The sequence below is a fragment of the Saccostrea echinata genome, unplaced genomic scaffold, assembly GCF_033153115.1.
Source record: "Saccostrea echinata isolate AGI-Se365-2 ecotype Australia unplaced genomic scaffold, CSIRO_AGI_Sech_v1 ptg000054l, whole genome shotgun sequence".
Classification (NCBI taxonomy): Eukaryota; Metazoa; Mollusca; class Bivalvia; order Ostreida; family Ostreidae; genus Saccostrea; species Saccostrea echinata.
In genome coordinates, this window is record NW_026889803.1 from 56056142 (window position 1) to 56077667 (window position 21526).

Sequence of the window (21526 nt, forward strand, 5' to 3'; positions counted from 1 at the left end):
AAAAAATTTGTCAACCCCTCCCTCTCCACTTTGATCTCAAATCTTTGTGTTTCTCAGATAGTCCTTTGATCTTTCTGTAAGAAAAATTAAGTGACCTTTTTATTATGATGATTATAGGGTCATGACCCTTTTTGACCTACTGGTATTTGGTGGTGTATGGTCATTCTTACACAACTTTCTTTGTTATATTTATATATTTATGTAATTTTGTAGCCAGAGGGACATGTTTTATAATTCTGTGTATTGCATGACACTGTATCATAAGTGAACGTGTCAGATTTGGAGACATGCTGTCCAATGATTTTATTTGTTGGTTTATTTATACCCTTAATCTGGAAATAATGATAGCTGAAGTACTGCAATGGTTAATTAATTTAAAATTACTGTCAAATTGAGCCTATATTTTTGAGTAATATTAAATTATGGAATCTTGACGTTATTATGAAAACTATTATCTACTACGTCAATACTAACAGATCTTCATACATATCTTATAAATATTGCAGGAGAGAGTTATAAAATCTGAAGCCATTATCTATAGTTATTTTAAGGAGGTGGTGCTATGATTCATGTTGAAACAAGTTATGCAATACACAGAAACATGTGATCATAAAAGCTGGCTTTGGTTGATACTGTCAAAAGATCCATCATTCTAGGTGTCAGACTGGACAGTTGTGGGACACTACCAACATGAATTACTAGAGTTCCCTTATTATGATCCATCATATGGACATATCTGTCAACATATTAGACAACCTTCGTGACCCCTGTTGACCCCTAATGAAGAAAAGTTTCCATCCAATCATAAATAACAAAGAAAACTTGAGATTTAATTGTTTAGTTTTGTTTTAATTTTCTTTTTGTTTAAATCAGAGAAAACTAACAATTTTCTATCAAAAAGCACACAACAATTAAAAATCCATTATTCAGAGATTTAGTGTTGGAAATTTGTGACCCTTGTTAACCTTTCACCTCTCGCACAATAAGGGTCAAACAAGGTTGCGAGTGCCTGATTTGGTAATCTATCTCTTGACAATTATTTCATAAACCAGTATTGTTTATCTAATGATATTGTTAAATATGGCTGCACATGGCTTAGAATCATCACTTAAAGTGTGTATTTTATGGGAGATGCTTTGAAACAAAAAAATTATTTTAATTAAAATTATTTATATAAAAGCATCATTAAACAATGAAGAATGGAGTTGGAATGGCACAAAGACACATTAATACCCACATTGCAATGGTTTATGATGTAAATGGGCATATTTATTTCTTTTTTTAATTGATGTAAAAAAAAAAGAAGAAGAATTTTCTTAAGTAAAAAATATATAAAGAGAAAAACTTTATAAATAATTAAAAGACATGGTGTTCTTTACATAATATCAAATTCATGAACAGTTATTTTTAACTTGGTCTTTATCTTAGATTATGAAGTATAGGCAAAATTCAACTGGACATATAGATTTTTATACCTTGAATTAATCTGCAGAAATTTTGTAATTGATTATACATCTTTGAAGAAATGATTGCCATATCATTTTCTTCAGATTCAGAGTTTTCTTAATAGGGATGCGCGATTTTATTGGTATACCGGTATATCGTCATTTTTTATTGCGTGATACGTATCGTAATATGGAGACTAAAATACCGGTATTTGGTACATAATTAAAAATTCCAGAAATTATTTATTTATATCTTCGAACTATTAAATAAAAATTACAGAGAGTCTAAAAAATGTTGAAAAATGTTAAACTACGGCATCCAAACATGATTTTTATTATATAAATTAAAATGGAGAAAACTGAAGTTATGTTTTTACAGCGTATTTGTAAAAAAAATATAGAAATTCATTAGAAATTGTAGTAAAAATTCCGTGTAAAAAAATCCCGATATTATCGTGATATTTTGGAGAAAAAAATCGTGATATATCACGATACGAAATTTTTGGCGATACCCATCCTTATTTCTTAATACAAAAATCAAGTTCCAGTAGGAATGTAAAACTTCATCCCATTGGTAGAAGAGAGCTCTTCAGAATAGTATACAATAAAGGATGTACTTTATATACTGAGAATTCTAAATGACAGAAAACCAAGAACTGAATGTTCAATGAACCACAATTTATAATTAATGCTAGCTGTCTAAACTAGTTAAAGTTGATCTCCTTATGTATATTTTGGAGGTTTGGCATTTTAGAGTGTATTATTCACACCCAAAGAGAAGTTCATTTTCATTAATCAGATAAACTGTAAAGAAATACTCAGCACATTTCACATAACTGTTTCCACTTCAATAGATATAAATGAAATCAATGCAAAATATTTTTATTTGGGTGTAGTCCACTAACTGAATTACATCACATCACATAGTAAATTCCCTAATTTTCCAGCAATCATAAGCCCCTCAAATGAGAGCGCATCAAGTGATCTTTTTTGTTTAAAATTTCTTGGTGGCTTGTCAGATTCCTTTTCATGTAAATGTACCTGTTAACCCCCTAAAATTGACTGTGAAAGTAGGGGAATTTTATGATTTATATGCAGAAGTATCATAACATACTGGATTTTCTATGGATTTTTCTGTCATGAGAAAGAGCACATGGTGGGAGTTACCAGTTGACAGGGGATGTTTACTCCTCCATGGCACTTGATCCCACCTCTGATGATTTTAGAGGTCTGTGTTTGTTCTGCTCCCAATTTGTATTGTTTGAATAGACTTTTGAGCTTTTTGAGCTTTTTTTTTTTACCACACCCATGAATTCAAAATCATGAAATGTATTTCATTTACAGTGTTTAAAACACGCTCCTTGTCTCTTTTTTCCATGTCTTGGCATTTTCATTATTTGCCTAGTCTCCTCAATTTTTTTCAATGATCTAAGCATTTCCTCATGTCCCTTTGCTCATTTACTTTCCTCCCCTTAGATTTTCACCCCCATTTCTCTTCTCACCCTTTGTTATTAAGTCTAATTGTTGTTGGTTCTGTTCCTCCATTTCTCCTCTGATTCTTTGTTTAAACTGTTCTTTGTTCCTCTAATTGTAAAGTCTTACTGTTGTTGGTTCCTCTAATTGTAAAGTCTTACTGTTGTTGGTTCCTCTGATTGTAAAGTCTTACTGTTCTTTGTTCCTCTGATTGTAAAGTCTTACTATTGTTGATTCGTCTGATTGTAAAGTCTTACTGTTGTTGATTCGTCTGATTGTAAAGTCTTACTGTTGTTGATTCGTCTGATTGTAAAGTCTTACTGTTGTTGGTTCCTCCATTTCTCCTCTGATTCTTTGTTTAAACTGTTGTTGGTTCCTCTGATTGTAAAGTCTTACTGTTGTTGATTCCTCTGATTGTAAAGTCTTACTGTTGTTGGTTCCTCTGATTGTAAAGTCTTACTGTTGTTGATTCCTCTGATTGTAAAGTCTTACTTTTGTTGATTCCTCTGATTGTAAAGTCTTACTGTTGTTGGTTCCTCTGATTGTAAAGTCTTACTGTTGTTGATTCCTCTGATTGTAAAGTCTTACTGTTGTTGATTCGTCTGATTGTAAAGTCTTACTGTTGTTGATTCGTCTGATTGTAAAGTTTTACTGTTGTTGATTCGTCTGATTGTAAAGTCTTACTGTTGTTGGTTCCTCTGATTGTAAAGTCTTACTATTGTTGGTTCCTCTGATTGTTAAGTCTTACTGTTGTTGGTTCCTCTGATTCTTTGTTAAGTCTTACTGTTGCTTCACAGGATGGCAGGGGATAGTTTCGTACTAAAGACCCGGTCAAATTCCTTTAAAAAACTGAGATATCCCCTGTTTGATGTGATATTTTATGTAGAAAAATGATAAGAATAATTATGGGATACATTTGAAGTGTAGCAGAGTGCTTGCTGAAAAAAATGATGTGCAACATGTAGGTGTCACTGTGATGCTTAGCATAAACAGAGTTGTAAATGAGAAACTTAGACATTAGTCAGTTGTAGAGGAAATTCAGCTGGAAAGCAGTAGGGTTAGAAGAAGGTGTGTATCTCGGAGGGAAGGTGAATGGCCCCAGATCAATTGGTGAATTTTCATTAGGGCATGCACTTTGCCATGCGCTCGGCACTTTGAAGTGAAAGTTGCGGGTCCTTCGGATGCAGGCATTGGCACAATAAAGATCCCTCACTGCTCAATGGCCCTGAGTGCTGAATAAAGGTCAAAATTTGAAGCCCTTCACCGGTATATGGTGACATCTCTATATGAGTGAAAAATTCTTGAATGGGACATAAAACAACATACAATCAATCAATCATCAGGGCATGCATTGATGTACAGCATACAGGATGGTTAATATCCTCCTAGTTCAGGAGTGGGAGTGGACTGTATGGGTGCGACCGAGGCCCAAATCTGGGAAAAACAAGCCAAAATTTGGGGTCCCCAAGTGCATTTTTTGGTACATGTGCACTCTAAAGGGTAGATTGCTTTTTCATGTTAACATACTTTGTGAGCTGTGGGCATATGAAGTAATTAATTAGTCCCCTAGGAAGCTCTCCCCATGTTGTATATGTGTACCCACTCGGCACATGTTTGGCATTAAAAAAAACTATCCCCTGCCACCTTGTTCCCCCATTTTTCCTCTGATTCTTTAAGTCTTACTGTTGTTTGTTCCCCCATTTTTCCCTTGATTCTTTGTAAAGTCTTACTGTTGCTTGTTCCCCCATTTTTCCTCTGTTTCTTTGTGAAGTCTTAATTACTGCATTTGTTCCCCCATTTTTTCCTCTGATTCTTTGCTAAGTTGTGCTGTTCCTTGTTCCCCCATTTCTCCTTTGATTCTTTGTTAAGTTGTAATGTTGCTTGTTTCCCCATTTTTCATTTGATTCTTTGTAAAGTCTTACTGTTGCTTGTTCCTCCATTTTTCCTCTGATTCTTTGTAATGTCTTAATTACTGCGTTTGTTCCCCCATTTTTCCTGTGATTCTTTGTTAAGTTGTACTGTTGTTTAGTTCCCCATTTCTCCTCTGATTCTTTGTTAAGTCTTACTGTTGTTTGTTCCACCATTTTTCATTTGATTTGTTGTTAAGTCTTACTGTTGCTTGTTCCACCATTTTTCCTCTGATTTTTTGTTAATTAAGTCTTAATTACTGTGTTTGTTCCTCAATTTTCCTCTGATTCTTTGTTAAGTCTTACTGTTGTTTATTCCCCCATTTCTCCTCTCATTCTTGGTAAAGTATTTGATATATCAATTTTATCCACATTTATCTCCACTTTCCCTGATCTCAAACTTCTTTCCTACACTTTTCTCATATCTTATAATTTCTCCTTCCCTGCCCTTCCCTCCTTCAACCCATGAAAGTATAAGTTCAGCCAACCTTACAGAAAACTGCAATATTTATTTATAGTATAGATATATATGATGATTTTATAAATATAACTGCATGTTTTTACCTGTATTGCTAGGTACGAAATTGCCCCTTTCCTGGAATATAAATTGCAACAGAAATAAGAACCAGTTTGTGGACTGCTATTTATAATCAATGAAAAGTTTGGAGACAGAATTCACTCTCAGTGTATTATTGTAGACATATTCATGCAGTTAGTTAACAATTTGCATGCAAATATTTGAATTATATTAAGTAAAAGTACTTTACTCCAGAGAGGCTATTTGGGTCAAAAGGACTTTGCAAATTTCTACGTAACAAAATGATGAGCTGACATCTGAGGTTTTATTCCATTACTATTGTATGAGTTCATTATTGCAGTTATTACTGAAAAAGAATAAGCATCACTTTTTGTCAAATAAATCTAAATTGAATTGAATCAAATGACATTGTTCTCTTGGTACTGTAACAATCACGCCTCCATGAACAATTCATGAAGTTGCTTTGACGTGAATCAATATATTATTTATGGCAGATCATTGCAGATTCTGTTATATTTGCAATACAATTTCAGCTTTATCTGTTGAAAAAATAAAACTCAATATTCTGTTCTGAATTGTGCTTGGCAGGTGCTCTCTCCGATTCCCTGATTTATCCACACATCTGCTCATAAGCTCAGAAACCTCGGTGTAGTGGACCAGTCCCTGAGCAGTTCATTGAAATTTGTTGACAATGAGAGCCTTAATACCGAGCACGCGCCCCCAATACAATTATTTCCTTGGAGGGGACACTCATTAAAACTCAGATATGACCAGCAGGATTAGCATTTTCATAGTTCTACATCACAGGACCAAATTCTCCAAGTGTGAAATTGATAAGATTTTCAGTTTGAAAATTGTTAGGTGCATCTCTTTGTAATGTCTGCGTAAGGTTGCCTGTAAGAATAACGTGGAAGAGCTTGTTTTTGTTATTATGAACTCATTTTAATTTGCCGGATGATAAATTTGAATGTTGGTGACCATACAGCCAAACGTTGTCTGTGTCCTTGTACTGCACATAAAGAGGCAGATTTCTATTCTCCATAGTGAGTGCATTCAGATCCATCGTTTTAGCAGGAGATTAGGAGAATATTAATCCCTTTTTGAGTGCAATATAATATTGAGCAATTTGTTTGTAATGAGGGGACGATTATTGAGGATAATGCATCTGGAATGAACCCTGATGGATGCAGAGGATAAATAAATGTTGATATTGATTGGTTGATATTGCTGTTTATTATGACATTATATGACATATTACTGATGACTGGACTCTACTTATTCCTTCCTAAGTGCTTCAGATCATGAAGACTTTATCTCCGTATGGATTTAATCCCAAGTACTATCATCATGGAACTACATTCAAGGTACAAGTAAAGCTTAGTAATCAAGGGAATTCTGATGACTAAAAAATGTGTTTGTAGTTGATATCTTGTAGAAAATGTAATACAGTAAAACATGCTTATAGCGAAAATGCTTATAATGAATTGATGCTTACAGTGAAGTGATTTTTATTCCTCATGGCTTTAATATATTGTGAAATTAATGGATATTAACAAATTTTGTTTATATTAAAGCAAAATTGTCCATCTCTGACACTTCATTATAAGTTTGTTTTACTGTATGCTGAAATTCTTGGAATATGTATGTGATGAAAAAGAGAAACTTTATAATGCTTTAATATTGATGTACTGGATACAATTTTCTGAATTATTCAAATTTTTTGTGCTTTCAATTCTTACTTGGAAAATTCACGGAAATTTTCTGTGTACTAAAGGAAGATGTTTGCAATAAAGTAATAAGTTGTAATTTTGAATAGAATGCTACCTTCATTATAGCCTTTAACCGATTTTAAGATTGTCGGTGGATATTAATAAAGGCATATCTGATTTGTCAATGAAATGTGTCTCCTTGCATTTAGTTGCTATGCATGCATCCACCCACATATACACCCACAAGGACACTCATCAACTAGATGTTAGTTCTTCGATATTGTGCATTTATAGATCACTTGGCAGACATGTTTCATACCAATTGTTAGGCATCTGTTTTTATACTGAATTTAACTACAGAATGTCCCATCTACCTGATCATACACTGGGCTCACAGCAGGTGTGACCAGTCAACAGGGGATGCTTACTCCTTCTAGACACCTGATCCCACCTCTGGAATTTCCAGGGGTCGGTGTTTTATGCACTCTTTACAGATTTGTATTGTTTATAGATTTTTTTTCTGAGATCGATCACTGTTCGTTGTCTTCACCTTTTTCATCATTACAGCCATTTTATCATAATACTATTTATTAATATCTGCCTTATTAAGAGAGATATCTCAAACAGAGAGAGATATATCTCATTTAGTCTAAGAGATATAATTTTTCCTATAGAGATATCACTTTTTTATACAGAGATAACCTATTATTACATTTTCAACAGTGAAATACTTTAATTTATTTATTGAAAAAAGTGATATTCTGACACAGTGTGAAAGGGTATCAAAATGGTATACTGGTATACTCACAGTGTGAGAATATCAGAAGTGTGGCAAAACTCTCCATTTTCCTTCCCTTCACGAAGAGTTTTTTTTTTTTTCAAAAAAAAAAAAAAAAAAACCTTGCCTGTCATAAGCTAGAGAAAGTAAATGAACCATCCTGACAGAGACTAAAACTGCCAAAGCTTCTCCAAACATGTTGATAAAAGTCCATGTTTATAACATTTCTCAGTCTCTCAATCGCTTAGCTATGACGTCTCAACCGCTTAACTATGACATCACAGCCAATGACACTGTTTTACAAAAAGACTGAGGCAAAGGGAAAATCAAAGAAAATGTAATAAACAGAAAATTCAATGTTTTGTAGATGAATATGGAATTTATTTCACTTGTGAGACAGAATTTTTTTATATTTTCACTCGTGCTCTGCACTCGTCAAAATATCAAAAAATCCTGTCCCACTCGTGAAATAAATTCCATATTCATCTACAAAACATTGAATATCCTCTATTTCTTCTCAGGAGATCTCCTTTTCACATTAAAGAGATATCTCTTTTAACCGTATGATATATCTTCATGAATTCTAGAAAGAGAATTCTCTTTTTTTTAAGTAATAGAGCCACCTCTTTGAGAAGTCTACTTCTTTCAGGTACTTCACACACTAGCCAGTTTGCATAAATGGACAACAGCATAGCGAATTCAATCAACTGATAATATACGGAGACTAAAACAAAAGTCAGCTGTTTGTTATTTTCAATTGATTGAGTTTCCTCAAATTCAGACCCAAAGAGATAGACCTGTAAGAGATATTAATAAGTATCAATAGCTTCAGCTAGGCAATAAACAATTGAAATTAAAACAGATTTTTTATCTGTAATATTTTGGGTTGTTAGTTTTATATATAAAAAAAAAAAAATTCCAAAAATAAAATGAAATTGAAAGATACTCTTGGTCTTGTGTGTGATATGCTGTTGAATTGCTCAAAGAGATATCTCTTTGAAACAAAAATTTCCATTGCAGAAGGAGATATCTCTTTTTTACTTATTCTAAAAGAGATGCATGTATCTTCTTGGCAGAAAAAGATATCTCTTACTTTCAATATTTAAGAAATATCTCTTTTTGCTTAAAAGATATCTTTATTTTAGAAGAGATATTTCTCTTAGCAATAGAGATACAATGACTATCTTTTTTTGTAATGGAGATGTATTTTTTCTTAGACAGATGTCTCTTAAACATATATATAAGATCACTATTTTGAAGATACATTTTTCTAAAAAAAAAAACAAAAAACAAAACAAAAACTCCCCAGATATCTCTCAGAGAAAAAATATCTCTTTTTGATAGAAATATCTTTTTAAGTCTAATAGATACATTGTATCTCTTTGTAAAATAATATCTTCTAAACAAGAAATATCACCTGAAATTAAGAAACATCTCTTTAATGAGCATTCTTTGCTCCTCCGAAATGGATAAGCCAATTCTGGACAATTTAGGTAATTATTTACATGTATGAACATTTTTCTAAGCTTATCAACTTGATTGCAGTCTCTTTGTAGCCTTTTCTTTATATGCCCACATAATCGAAGATTCGACGGCATAAATTTTTTGCTCAGTTCGTCCATCTGTCTGTCTGTTTGCTTATAAAAACTTTAAACTTGCCCACAACTTTTGATTGGTTGGTGCTAGGGATTTCATACTTCAAGTTTATATCTTTCTTTGGGTACCAACATATTTGACATCTTGACCTTGGAGTTTTACTCACTTTTGCAGAATTTTACCAAACTAAAACCTTGACCATAGCTTTTGGATGGTTGATGCTAGGGCTTTCATTTCATTTTCACATGTATATTCTTTGTGATAAGACCTTCCCTTGGGTACAAATATATTTGACCTTTTGACTTTGACCTTTGGATTTGACCTACTTTTAAAAAACTTTAAACTCGGCCATGTTTTGAATGTTTGAAGCTAGGGCTTTCATATTTCACATGTGTATTCCTTGTGATAAGACCTTCCCTTGGATACCAAAAATTTTGACTTTGGACATTGACCTACTTCGAAAAACTTAAACTTTTGCCATAACTTTTTAATGGTTGGTGGTAAGGCTTTCATATTTCACACGTGTTTTCTTTGTGACAAGAACTTTCTTAAGGTAGCAACAATTTTGACCTTTTGACTTGACCTTGGAGTTTGACCTACTTTTGAAAAACTTTAACCTTGGCTATAATTTTTGAATGCTTGGTGCAAGAGTTTTTATTTTTCATGAGTATTTTCCTTGTGACAAGTCCTTTTCTTAAATACCAGTATTTTTGACCTCATTAATTTGACCTTGGAGTCTTTGTGGTGTAAACAGGTACTGTAAAATCATATATTTTCATTGGATCACTATTAATTTTAATTTATCTTTTCATGCATGTATACTGTTTTGCTGATGCATTGATTTGATATGTTAATTTATTATGGAAACAGATATTGGGGTCACAAAACACATTTTAATTTACTACCCCCCCCCCCCTTCCCCCCTTTCTCTTAGAATTCAAGATTAAAAATTGTACAACTTTCAAAATCACAATAAGTTCAGCTTAAACATGAATAGTCATTCATGTTTTTCTTTAAAATATATGCAAATATGTGGACTATTTTAGGAGTAAGATGTAAGGTTTTTGTATAAGAAAGAGACATATGGATTACCAATACATGTATTCAGATATACATGGTCATTAAAGGTATTCACTTTGTAAAATGGTAATTAGGGTCTTCAGTTAGATATTGACTACTTTGCTTTTAGTCAATGAGCCCAATTCAGATAATTATATTCATTCATGTCAGTTTTGATCTGAAATCCATGTCCATCATTCCAAATTTTGCGTATTATTAGCTTAACATTTACAGTAGCTTTGTTATAAGATTTTTTGGGGGGAGGGGAGTTAAGTTCAATGGAGCACTGCATACTTCAAGATCTTGAATTTTATGTTGCCAGTTTCTGTGTATATAGTTAATTAAATTTTGTGAAGACAGTATTCATATACTTAAAGATTTTTGGTTAGTTTATAGTCTGAAATCACAGTAGCCATTTTAAACTTTAAAAAAAAAAATGAATTTACTTTGATAAGTCAGCTTCCACTGCAAATTGAATAAGGTAAAAAAAAAAATTAATCCTATTTATTCATTTAAAAAAATCTTTTTCACTTTTTAGTGGTAGAGAGTAGAAAATGTTCAACCCATGATTTTTGAAATTAAAAAAAACAAACCCCATTTATACAGTGAAGTTACAAGATATTTAGAGGTATACAACTTAATCATGAAAAAATTCTTTTAATCAAGAGATATTTATGTATTTTGTAATATTTGATTGTCATTTGTTTTGACTTTTACTCAAATGCACGATATGCCGGCTTTGTGAAAGCCTTTTTTTCCTTACGGATGATAAGAAATATATTTGCTCTAAATGCTCTTTTCAGAAAAAATGGTGAATACCCCATTATCATGCTAGAGAAAATTTTCTGTTGTGGAAATATTTTAAAAATAAAAATGTCAAATAAAGGGTTTTTATAACCACAAAATTTTAAAATTAGTCAAAAGTACCAGAAAAGTTAAACTTCAATTAAGAGAGGACAGTCAGTGACTCTTACAATGTATGACACGTGCATGTGGATTTTCAAGATATTTTAGATAATATGTTAATTTTGACTTCTAATCTAATGAGTGCACTTGGTACGGATCTCTAACATGAGTACCTGATGTACTTGTGGTTTTGTTAACTATATCTTATGTGATATTTTGTTAATATTGCAATCATTTCACATAATAATGGTTCCAGTATATATACTTATAGTGGTACTTTTTATTAAAGGTACGGATATTTCCACTAAATGGTGATGATTTTCCACTTTTGCACCAAGAGAAAAACTTTTTTTTAGAAAATACTTGAAAAAAAAATAACAGATAACTTTAATCTTAGCTAGAAATCAACAGTGCATTTTGTATTTCTCCACAACCTGCTTAAATATTTTCATGACTTTCCTTTCAAATACACTTTCCCCATCAAATTAATGGCTCCATATAATGTTGTCTGGTATCCAATAAAACATGGATGTATAAATTTCTGTTGCCATTAATATTTCCATATTGTAGAGCTACAACAATAGGATTCATCTGGTAATTAAAACTAATAGAGGGGAAATGATTAATGCCCTTGGAAGCAGTAATTAGATTTTCCTGGGAATAATTTTCTGTTGACTTTTGTGTGGAATCCATTAGAATTTGTGGTCTGCAGTTGCAAATTGTGGAGTCTATTCACTGCACATTGTGGACTGCTATTGATATAAAAGACTTCATTGGATTAAGTTTTTGTGATAGATAAAATTTATGTGACATGTTTCAAATTTCAGAGAAAAAAAATCATACAAATTGAAAACAACACTACCAATTATGACCTTGTTTTTTAGTGCAGATAATTTGAGTCAAGGTCATATTATCATTAATTGTTATCCCTCAACAAAAGCATTTTTTCTTTAGTACATTAGATATATGAATTGATTAGACATTGTAATGACATTGGGTTCTTCCTGAGCTCTCATTTAAGAAATGAAGAAATACTTTCAGTCACAGCCTTTTAGTGTACCAATTGTTAAATGTAGTGTAAATTATGAAAACCAGTATAGCTACCTAGAAATAAACCAAGAGAAGGGAGGGAACATAGCCGTGTTTTACAAGAGAAATGCCATCTTCTATGTCATCTTTGAGGTGATATATGGAGATTTCTCTTTCTTTTGACTGACTGAGTGTATTTTTTTGAAGCAGAAACATTTTGTCAGACATAAAGTGTGATCAAAGTGACAGATAATTTGAATATTGTTATTGATGGGAGAGCTGTGATTAGCCTGGGTATTGATTTTATAACAAAGAGTACTTGATGAGGAATAAAGTTGATCGTTGCTGCTGATTGAATTGAATTTCTTTTTCCTTGCATGTAATCAAGTTTAAGATTTTTTCAAAAGTTTTCTTATTCACATAACAACACATGGCAGGCCCATAAGGCTTAATTATTTCATGATTTACTTGAACAAATGTTAATTGAATCCACTGGTAATGTAATTACTGTGTAATCAAGTAATGATTAGTCTTTCCCCTTGTATTCTTCTTTTAATATGTTGTTGAACTGTCATGGTGATGCAGCTACATACTCTACAGAGAGAGAGAGAGAGAGAAAGAGGGATTGATCGAGATCCATGATCACAATGATTGTAAATTTTACTTTGATTGGATACAGGTAGACTACAGAGAAGAGAAATTTTTTTGCTGATTTGCTGAAACATCACTTATAGAAAAAAAACCCAACATGATGAACAATAGATCATGATCATTCAAAAATTAAAATATAGTAATAATTGATGCTGCCTCTAAAGTGCAGGACTAGTATTCAACTTTTATATTTTAAACCATATTAATTGCTACATGGTTGATGAATTAAGGTCCGTAATTTATGTGTCCATTACCGTTGGACAGGTGATATGATGGTGGTCATTTTGTCGTAAAGTGCCACTCAATGTCACTTCACAGTTCCAGTCTGAATGCTGGACTTTACAGGTATTTACACTGCAAACAAAATGTAAAAGTATGCTAAGGAAAGATCTGTGATGATTAAACGGACAACAAATACTGTGCACTGACATGACAAACCTCTTTATCTATTACTCATTTACTTGTCATATTCATTGCTTGTTTGATTTTTAAGTTGACAAAAAGTGGTCAAATATAACATCTATCATGGAACTGATCCAATAATGATCTAAAATAAATGAAATACAGAAATATATGTTAATAGCAGTAGGTCAGTAGGACAAATTTAACTTAAAGATAAGGGAAAATTTAAAGGTAAATCTTTTTCTGCAGAAATGCAAATTTTCAACTTGATGGATCACCCTTTTTTGTAGTGAAGATTGATAATTGACAAAGAAATGCAGATTTATGCATCGATAATCATGCACTGTAATACTTCATATCTTTTCATCAAAACCCTCAAGGGATGAAGAAAATTTGTAAAAATAGCTTTTGAGTAGAAGGATTAAAGAAACCATTTTAGACATAACTTTTTTGACTGGCTGGTTTAAATTGCCAGTACATATTGTACTACACAAGATTGTATTTATAGATAAGAAAGTTTCCAAGAATTAAGGCTCATTTAGCAACTATTTAAAGATGCCTTTTCTTGAAATAGCACATCAATCATTATTCAAAATATATTAAAATAAAAATGAGATATATTAATTTAAAAACAAATTCTTTTAATTCATCAACACTTTCGATAACAATTTTTTCCCATTCTCCATAAAATGGATCATGTGACCAATTCTTAGGAGGTCATGTGACCAGAATGACAGGTGTTATAATTAAGATGGCACATTAATACACAGGTGAGCTATCAGTCAGTGGATGGATTTCTAACATGAGAGTAGCGCTGTGTTTGCTCAATCAGCAGTTACACAATTGCAGGATAACAAAACCGTGGTACTTTTTGGGGAGACTTTTATCAGCTTGAAATGGACTATTGTGATTTGATATTATATGTATAGCAATGTTGGATATTGAGGTACATGTTCTCTATATTTATTTATCCACAAGAATCTCTTTAATATTTTATCACCCCTTGATGGATTTACCTGTATCCCTAAGCTAATATTAAGACTGGAAAGGTATCATAGATTGGACTTATCTAGAGCACGCTGAGAATATTTGTTTCAATCTGTTGAGAGCCTCGATGGACTGTCCATTAGGTTATGGTGTATTACAACATTGAGTTGATCTGACCAGGTTAAGTACCTGATTGGAGCTAGTTCTTTCATATAAGTAAATAGCCTGGGGTACAGGTGTAGAACACGGTCATTAAGCCTCTGTGATACATTGATCTTGGTATGGTAATTGTAGCTTTGTTAAAATAAAACTTTTCTAATGCATGGATTCACCTATAACAGGTGGACTGTTTTACGGCACATCTTCTAGAATGGACTAGGACTGATGCCTGGGAGAATTTAAATGAAACAGGAGATGTCAGTTTTCATTAAGTTGGATGTCTTATTTGTATCATGTAAGGTCTGAATAGGTGGATTTTGTGCATATTTCTAAATGGATGAAAGTGTATTCCAAATAAGTGAGCTTCATCAAGGTTTTAAGTTTAAATTTTATCATAGTAACTCTGTAACGATTTGCTGTTTTCTTTATATGACAAGATGGAGTGAATGGCTCTGTTGTTCTTTTATGTATTACTTCAGTTACTTGTTCAAGATCTGATGGTCATTCTGTAGCAGATGTATTAAGACAGAACTATACCTTTTCTCATAAAGAAATTAAATGATGGTTATTATAGGTTTATAATGATGATGCCTGCACAGTATATGTCTTCTGTTACCTTTTTTATCCGACAAAAGAATTGCAGTTTTTTGGTGTTGTTTGTTTTTGTTTTTGTTTTTTTGATTAAGAGGAACATTAATATAATTAATCAAGCAGATCTGTGAAAAAATGAAAAGAAACAAATTTGTAGAGTTGTATTTGTCAATTTAATAATCTTAGGAGGAAAATGAATGATTTGGATGGCTATGTGTTAATCAAATCCATGCTTCTCTGTATATGATTATCTTTTTTTTGAGGACTCTTTCAATATAATAGATGTAAGGGACTTAATTAATACTTTGAATTTACATTTCCAAGAAAAAATAGCCAGAGCTTATTCTAGATTATAATGGTGATGGTATTCAAATTTTATTTGCCATGATTGAAAGAAAATGAATCACTTGACATGATTAATTATTGATTTCATTAAAAATGTTTTCATTTTCTCTCATTCACTTTTGTTCAAGGAAAAATGAGTTATCTCCAACACTGATATCTCAAATACCAGGAATATATGGTAGTGAGTTGGCAGTCCCAATCACTTATTCTTTTGTTCTTTTTACCCAGGTTATATCATATCATCGGATATCTCAAAGTTAAATCTTAGCCCCATTGAGTTCAAGATAATGAGGTTTGACTGTATTTAAAGATTTTTTTAATTTTTTCAGAGCCCAGCCATTTCCAGTGGTATCCCCAATCTCTTGTCTTCGGTGATGGGGGATGTCTATGGACCAGAAGCCAGCTACTTGACTAGTGAGGTAACACACTCCCTACTAAAAAAACTACAGTAAAGCACAATTATGGCAGAATTGCAGCAACAGATGTAATCACTTTGTAATCGGTGATTTGTAATTTATGTACTTAGCAGTTCTTTAGTTTATACAACTTACAAAATGTTACAGCATAACATGAATTCTTAAACTAAATTTTTATTCATTGACTAATTTTAACAATGTATTGTTCATTAGTAAAAGTAAAAATATACTTTGAACAAGGAGGCTAAGCCTATTTGAAATCTTATATAAAAAAGAGTTCATGATCAAGCATTTTTGTGATAAATGTGTTTTACTGTACAACATTGGTTCTGATTTATTCTGTCATGTATTACACTAATTCTATCAGGCTGACATGGCTATTGTATGTTGTTGTCATTAACATTCGATAATTTAAGAAAGAAGGAAGAATCCCCCCCCCCCCCACACACACACACACATTCAATGTTCACAAAATGATTACTGTGAAATCACTAATTTTCATGAGGGTTTAATTTTCATTGATTTCATAGTATAAAAAGACCCACAAATTCATGTCCCCCACAAAATGTTAAAATTCTATTTAACAGTATAAAGTCTATCCTTAACCCATGAAATCAAATCCCCTCAAATCAATATTTTTTCCTCAAACCAGGAAAATTTGATCCCACAAAAATAAGTGATATTACAAATATTAAGTAGCAACATAATGATCTTTAATGAAGGAGAAAGACAGAGGTCTAGCTCTCTTGACAAAATACCTTTGTACATGAAATCAGAATATTTGTAGTTGGACTACATATTTTTCGTGAGTAAAGGTTCATTTGAATAGTATGCAATTATTCAGCAATAAGATGACATAACATATCAGTAAAAATATCTATATTGGATAAGAAAAACAACTTGTTACTATATTTTATTTAATGTTAGCAACCAAAATAAATATAGATCTTTTTTACACAGAGAAAAAGGAATGGAAAGAGGAGTTTGCCAAACATTGTGTATTTTAAGACTCTAATACATTGTATTGTCCCAAAATGGAATTTGAAAAAAATGATCGAATGTATTCATAATTTGCTTTGAAAATAAATACTTATCAAATTTACATAGCTATTCATAAAAGCCATTATTATATAAGAGTCTATGACTCAACAAAACTGATATTTCTAAGAATTTTTTTGGGGGGGATGTTGGCACAAATTGATCACAAATTTTGCTTAAAAATGAAGCACACAATCTTGCCTGAAATTTAATTTTACCTTTAAATTTATAGCCTAATTTTTGTTTCAAACTTTGATTTGGAGAGGGGGGATGGAGGGAGCATAATTGTAGTCAAACATATTCTTTATCACACTAGTTTTTTTCTTGTGGGGGCTATACTTTGCATCTTTGCAACTGTATGAATATGCGTGAATTTGTGAATTTACAGCTTAAAGTTGAAATCTGAATTTGTGCTCATTAATACATGCACTGAAAAGAAACTGATTAAATTCCCTAAGGTGTGTTTTCACTGATTTTAGGCAAACATAGTGGTGTTATTATGTTTGAAAGTTTAAGTATTGTATATTAAATATATATGTAAAACAAGTTCTAGTCCTTTAAGGAATGAAATGGTATGAAAGGAAACTAATTTATAGCAACTTTATAGAATTTAGATGCTAAAAATTCCTGAAATTCAGCAGGCAATTGCTAAACCAAGCAATGACAACACATACCTGTACAAACTATATGTACTAAGCCTTTATTATGTTGATCAGTGACCAAAATTAGCATCCCACACAATAAGCTGCATTATACACTTTAGTTTTTAGGATTCTCTTTCAATGTGAATATTTTATTGTTTTATTTTTTGGGGGGGTTAAGTACAGGTATAGGTATTCAAAAGTGCATAATCAGATGATTTTTTATTAATCATGAAATATTGAAGTGTTTATGCATGCTAAAAGATAAAACTTCAAATCATGAGAAATACTGCATTGAAATGTTCTTTGACATGTCCATTTCCTTCTGTTTATGGCCAGTATAGAGTAGAAATATTGATAGAAATACACATTATGCATAAAGGGTTATTATCTATATATGTTATACTCTATGTCCAATTAATTGACTATGTAATAGTACATTAATGTCATGAACTGCACTAAGGTCACCCATTAGGTTACATTATGTATTCATGTTGACCCCAAGTTCACCTGTCATCATAAAAATGCCATTTTCTGCAAACATGTAGTTCATCTTTGCTCAGATGCATTAAAACAACAGAGGTGAGAAATACTACATTCTGTGGTCCTGAAATTAACTACAAAAAAAAAAAAAATGAAAACAAACAGAAGACAACAGAGGAAAACTTTATGATATGGCATCTATATTTAATACTTTGATTTTTTTTATAAAGGTAAAAATTAAAATGGTCCAACTGCAGGAAAGATCTGCAATAGTTTTAAAAATTAAAAGCTTATATACTGTAAAGGTGCAATATAGAGTTAAATAAACACATACTCAAGTAATAAATAAAACCACCTAGAGATTGAAGAACCTTTAGTTAACAACATCTCTCAGAAGAACAGTGTCAGAATTATGTCAGCTTTATGAGTTTTTGAATGTTTTTTAATGACTTTTTAAAATTTTCTTCCTTATTAAAAATGATAGTCTGCAGACATAAAACAAGCATGTTGTAAGATGTCAATAATGTGGAACAAGTAAAGGAATTACAGAAATTTTAACCATATAAATAAAAAAAAACCTCATAGAAAAAAAAGATCATTAATAAGATGTTATTTAACACCAGCTCTTACTCACCAACCATCTGTCATGGTAATGGTAGAACAAGTTGTTTTCTAAATCATGCTGAATTTGTCTTACCTGGAAGTAAACCCAAATAAATGATCTGGTTGTACAATAACTACACCAATAGAAGAAGTGCAGGGCAGAAATATTTAAGGGGCACCTGTTGTACAGTCAGTAGTTTCAGATTTCATAAGGAAGTAATTCAAATACAAGACATATTTTTGTAAAGATTAAGCTGTTACAAGAGACATTAATTTGTAAAACTTTTGTGTCCTCACTATACAAACATGGTGTTTGAGATTCTGTTCCAAGAAAGAAGATGATATATTGAGTTTGCAGACTGATAGGCATCAAGATATGTTTGTAATCAGAGAGTACTTTTATTCTGGTAATACATTGTGACAAATTACGATAATAATGCTGACTTAATGTTTAAACAAGGTCAGACAATCTACCTGGAGACTCGTTTTTCGAATATCAAAAGTGTATTATAAGGGCATTAGTTTTCTGAAGATAACAGGTGGTGATCGACTCAGAGTCAAGCCTTTGTTTGGGTATTTAGTCTTTCCCATCGTCATGGGTATGGAGACGTAATTACTGCTACATCTTTTTTCTCTCCGGAATTTCAGGCAAATCTTTCAAAATGGCCAACTGTCAACATGTCAAAATCTCAATTTTACAGCAAATATTTCCAAGATCATTTTTAGATAATTATGGATCATTGATTTGAATCAGCAAGCCTCCTCTGATTTTACAACTGATCCATGAATATTTAAGTACTGTTTGCTAAGAAAAGAACTTTATTGGACAGCAATTTGCTAAGACGTGACAGATACAACATACATTTACTCTGTTGTATGTAGAAAATCTAAATTTTGTATATGACTAATTTTTAAATCAATTTTTATTTTTTAGAGATGCAAATTCAACCAAAGTACATATGGGTCCATGTATGTTTGCATTAATTTATTTGAAGATACAAGCAAGTTACATGCATAATGAATGGCCTTATACGATAAATAAAGTGTAATAGTATACATGTTAATTATGGGTTTTATTTGAGATTCAAATCACAATGATTATACATAAATTTTTTTAAAACCTTAATGAAGTACAATATCATATTGCGGGAATTTACAGCAAACCTAATTCACCCTTTCTGACATATTGATATGTTTTGAACACAACTGACATAATTTCTGCAAATAAAATCGGCGATCACAGCTAAGATTATTATTTCTCTGAATAATTAATGAAAATTGACAATTATCTTTTTCCCTCCTTACCATATGCTGTATTCCCCGTCGCCCGCAAGACTGAAAGTTTGTAATTGAAGTGATCTTTTAAACTTCTCGGAATGGATGACTGTTTCTAAGTGGGTAAGGGCTGTTTTAATTCTGGACATTCTTAAGTAGGTCAGGGGGCTCTTGTATCAAAGAACTGGGTACGTAAGTATAACAGAGCGGCCCTGTCTCCAAATTTGATTTCAGTTTTTTACAAACATGCCTACGATTTGTCCTTTCAAAATCATTTTATTTTTTTTAATTATCACAAACCGTTTTTCCATCAGAGGTCTCGAAAAATGGGGAGTTTTCTTTAGAAATTACAAATTTTGACGTGATAACGTCATCACGGCGTTACTGATTTCAACGTTACGTTAAAAGAAATCTGTAAATTCTCTGAACCGGAAACTATTTACTTTAACCTGCCTTATGTTCCAGAAAACAATTTTGAACTTTTATTTCAATTCATCGTAATGTATCTTTGATAGCTGGAAGGAGTAAAATAATTTAAAGGAAATATAATTTTATTACAAACGATTTCATCAGACAAGTAATGAAGCTTGATTTATCCATACAGATGAGACAAGGTAGTACTTCTTTTAAAATTGCGCTCGTATCAAATTTATCATTTTTTTTTATGTAAAAATGTCCTAATGATTTCTTCAATCATTTTCCGCATTGTCTATGAAGTTACATTAAAATTTTTAAAGATACATGAACCAGTATTAAAAAGAAAATTAGAACGTCCCATATAAAGTTGTCAAAATTGGATTTTTGGCAATGAAAAAGCCATCAACATCACTCCCCTTTTCCATTCCAACAAATGGCAGCGCTATTAATTTCGTATTTTCTATTTTTTTTTTTTTTTTTTTTTTTTTTTTGGTATAAATTACTCACTACTACGGGGTTACGAGGTGTCTTAAACTGCGTTAAAAAAAATTTTCTCTGATGTTATGATTTCTTTTATAGATCGTTATTTATTCATTCCAGTGGATCCGCTTTACTGCACGGTTCATGTAAAATACCCTTACCAGGAACAATCCCCAGTATACTTACACTCAATCACTTTCTATGTTAAACCACAAAAGGAGACCGGTTATAAGAGTCCTGATTGATGAGGCCATTCCAAGTTTTTTCTTTGTTTAGCGTCCATCCTAGCCTATCTTCCTATCCGAGAAAACACACAAACCAAAGGGGGAAAAACGCAGCATTGAACAGTTATAGAATTTCTTGTTATCATTTTAGACCTCTCCTCGCCATAAAACTTAGTTAAACTACTAGTTTATTGAAATAAAAAAAAATTAATACACCACTTAAAAAAGAGAGATGACAATCCCAAAAGAGTAAAATGCATAAATTTCAGAGATTCGTATTTGTTGATTTTAATTTGAGTTAACTTTGTGTTTGCGTTTCAAAGCTTTTTATTTATCAATTTTAATTTGTGTTTGTTTTTAATTTCATAACCTCA

At 31.8% G+C, this 21526-nt stretch overlaps 1 protein-coding gene across 3 annotated transcripts in view; it reads left to right on the forward strand.

The window, feature by feature from the left end:
- LOC133205400 (TOX high mobility group box family member 4-like) overlaps positions 1-21526 on the forward strand; it is a 43677-nt gene that overhangs the window by 8596 nt on the left and 13555 nt on the right. The window contains exons 1-2 of one of the 3 annotated variants that reach the window (XM_061341203.1): positions 6386-6727; positions 15905-15994. In XM_061341203.1, coding sequence (XP_061197187.1) covers positions 6665-6727; positions 15905-15994 — 153 coding nt within the window. In that variant the 5' untranslated portion in view covers positions 6386-6664. Of the gene's footprint in view, positions 1-6385; positions 6728-14280; positions 14440-15904; positions 15995-21526 lie in introns of those variants that run through there. The other 2 variants (XM_061341204.1, XM_061341205.1) reach the window with 2 other exon arrangements.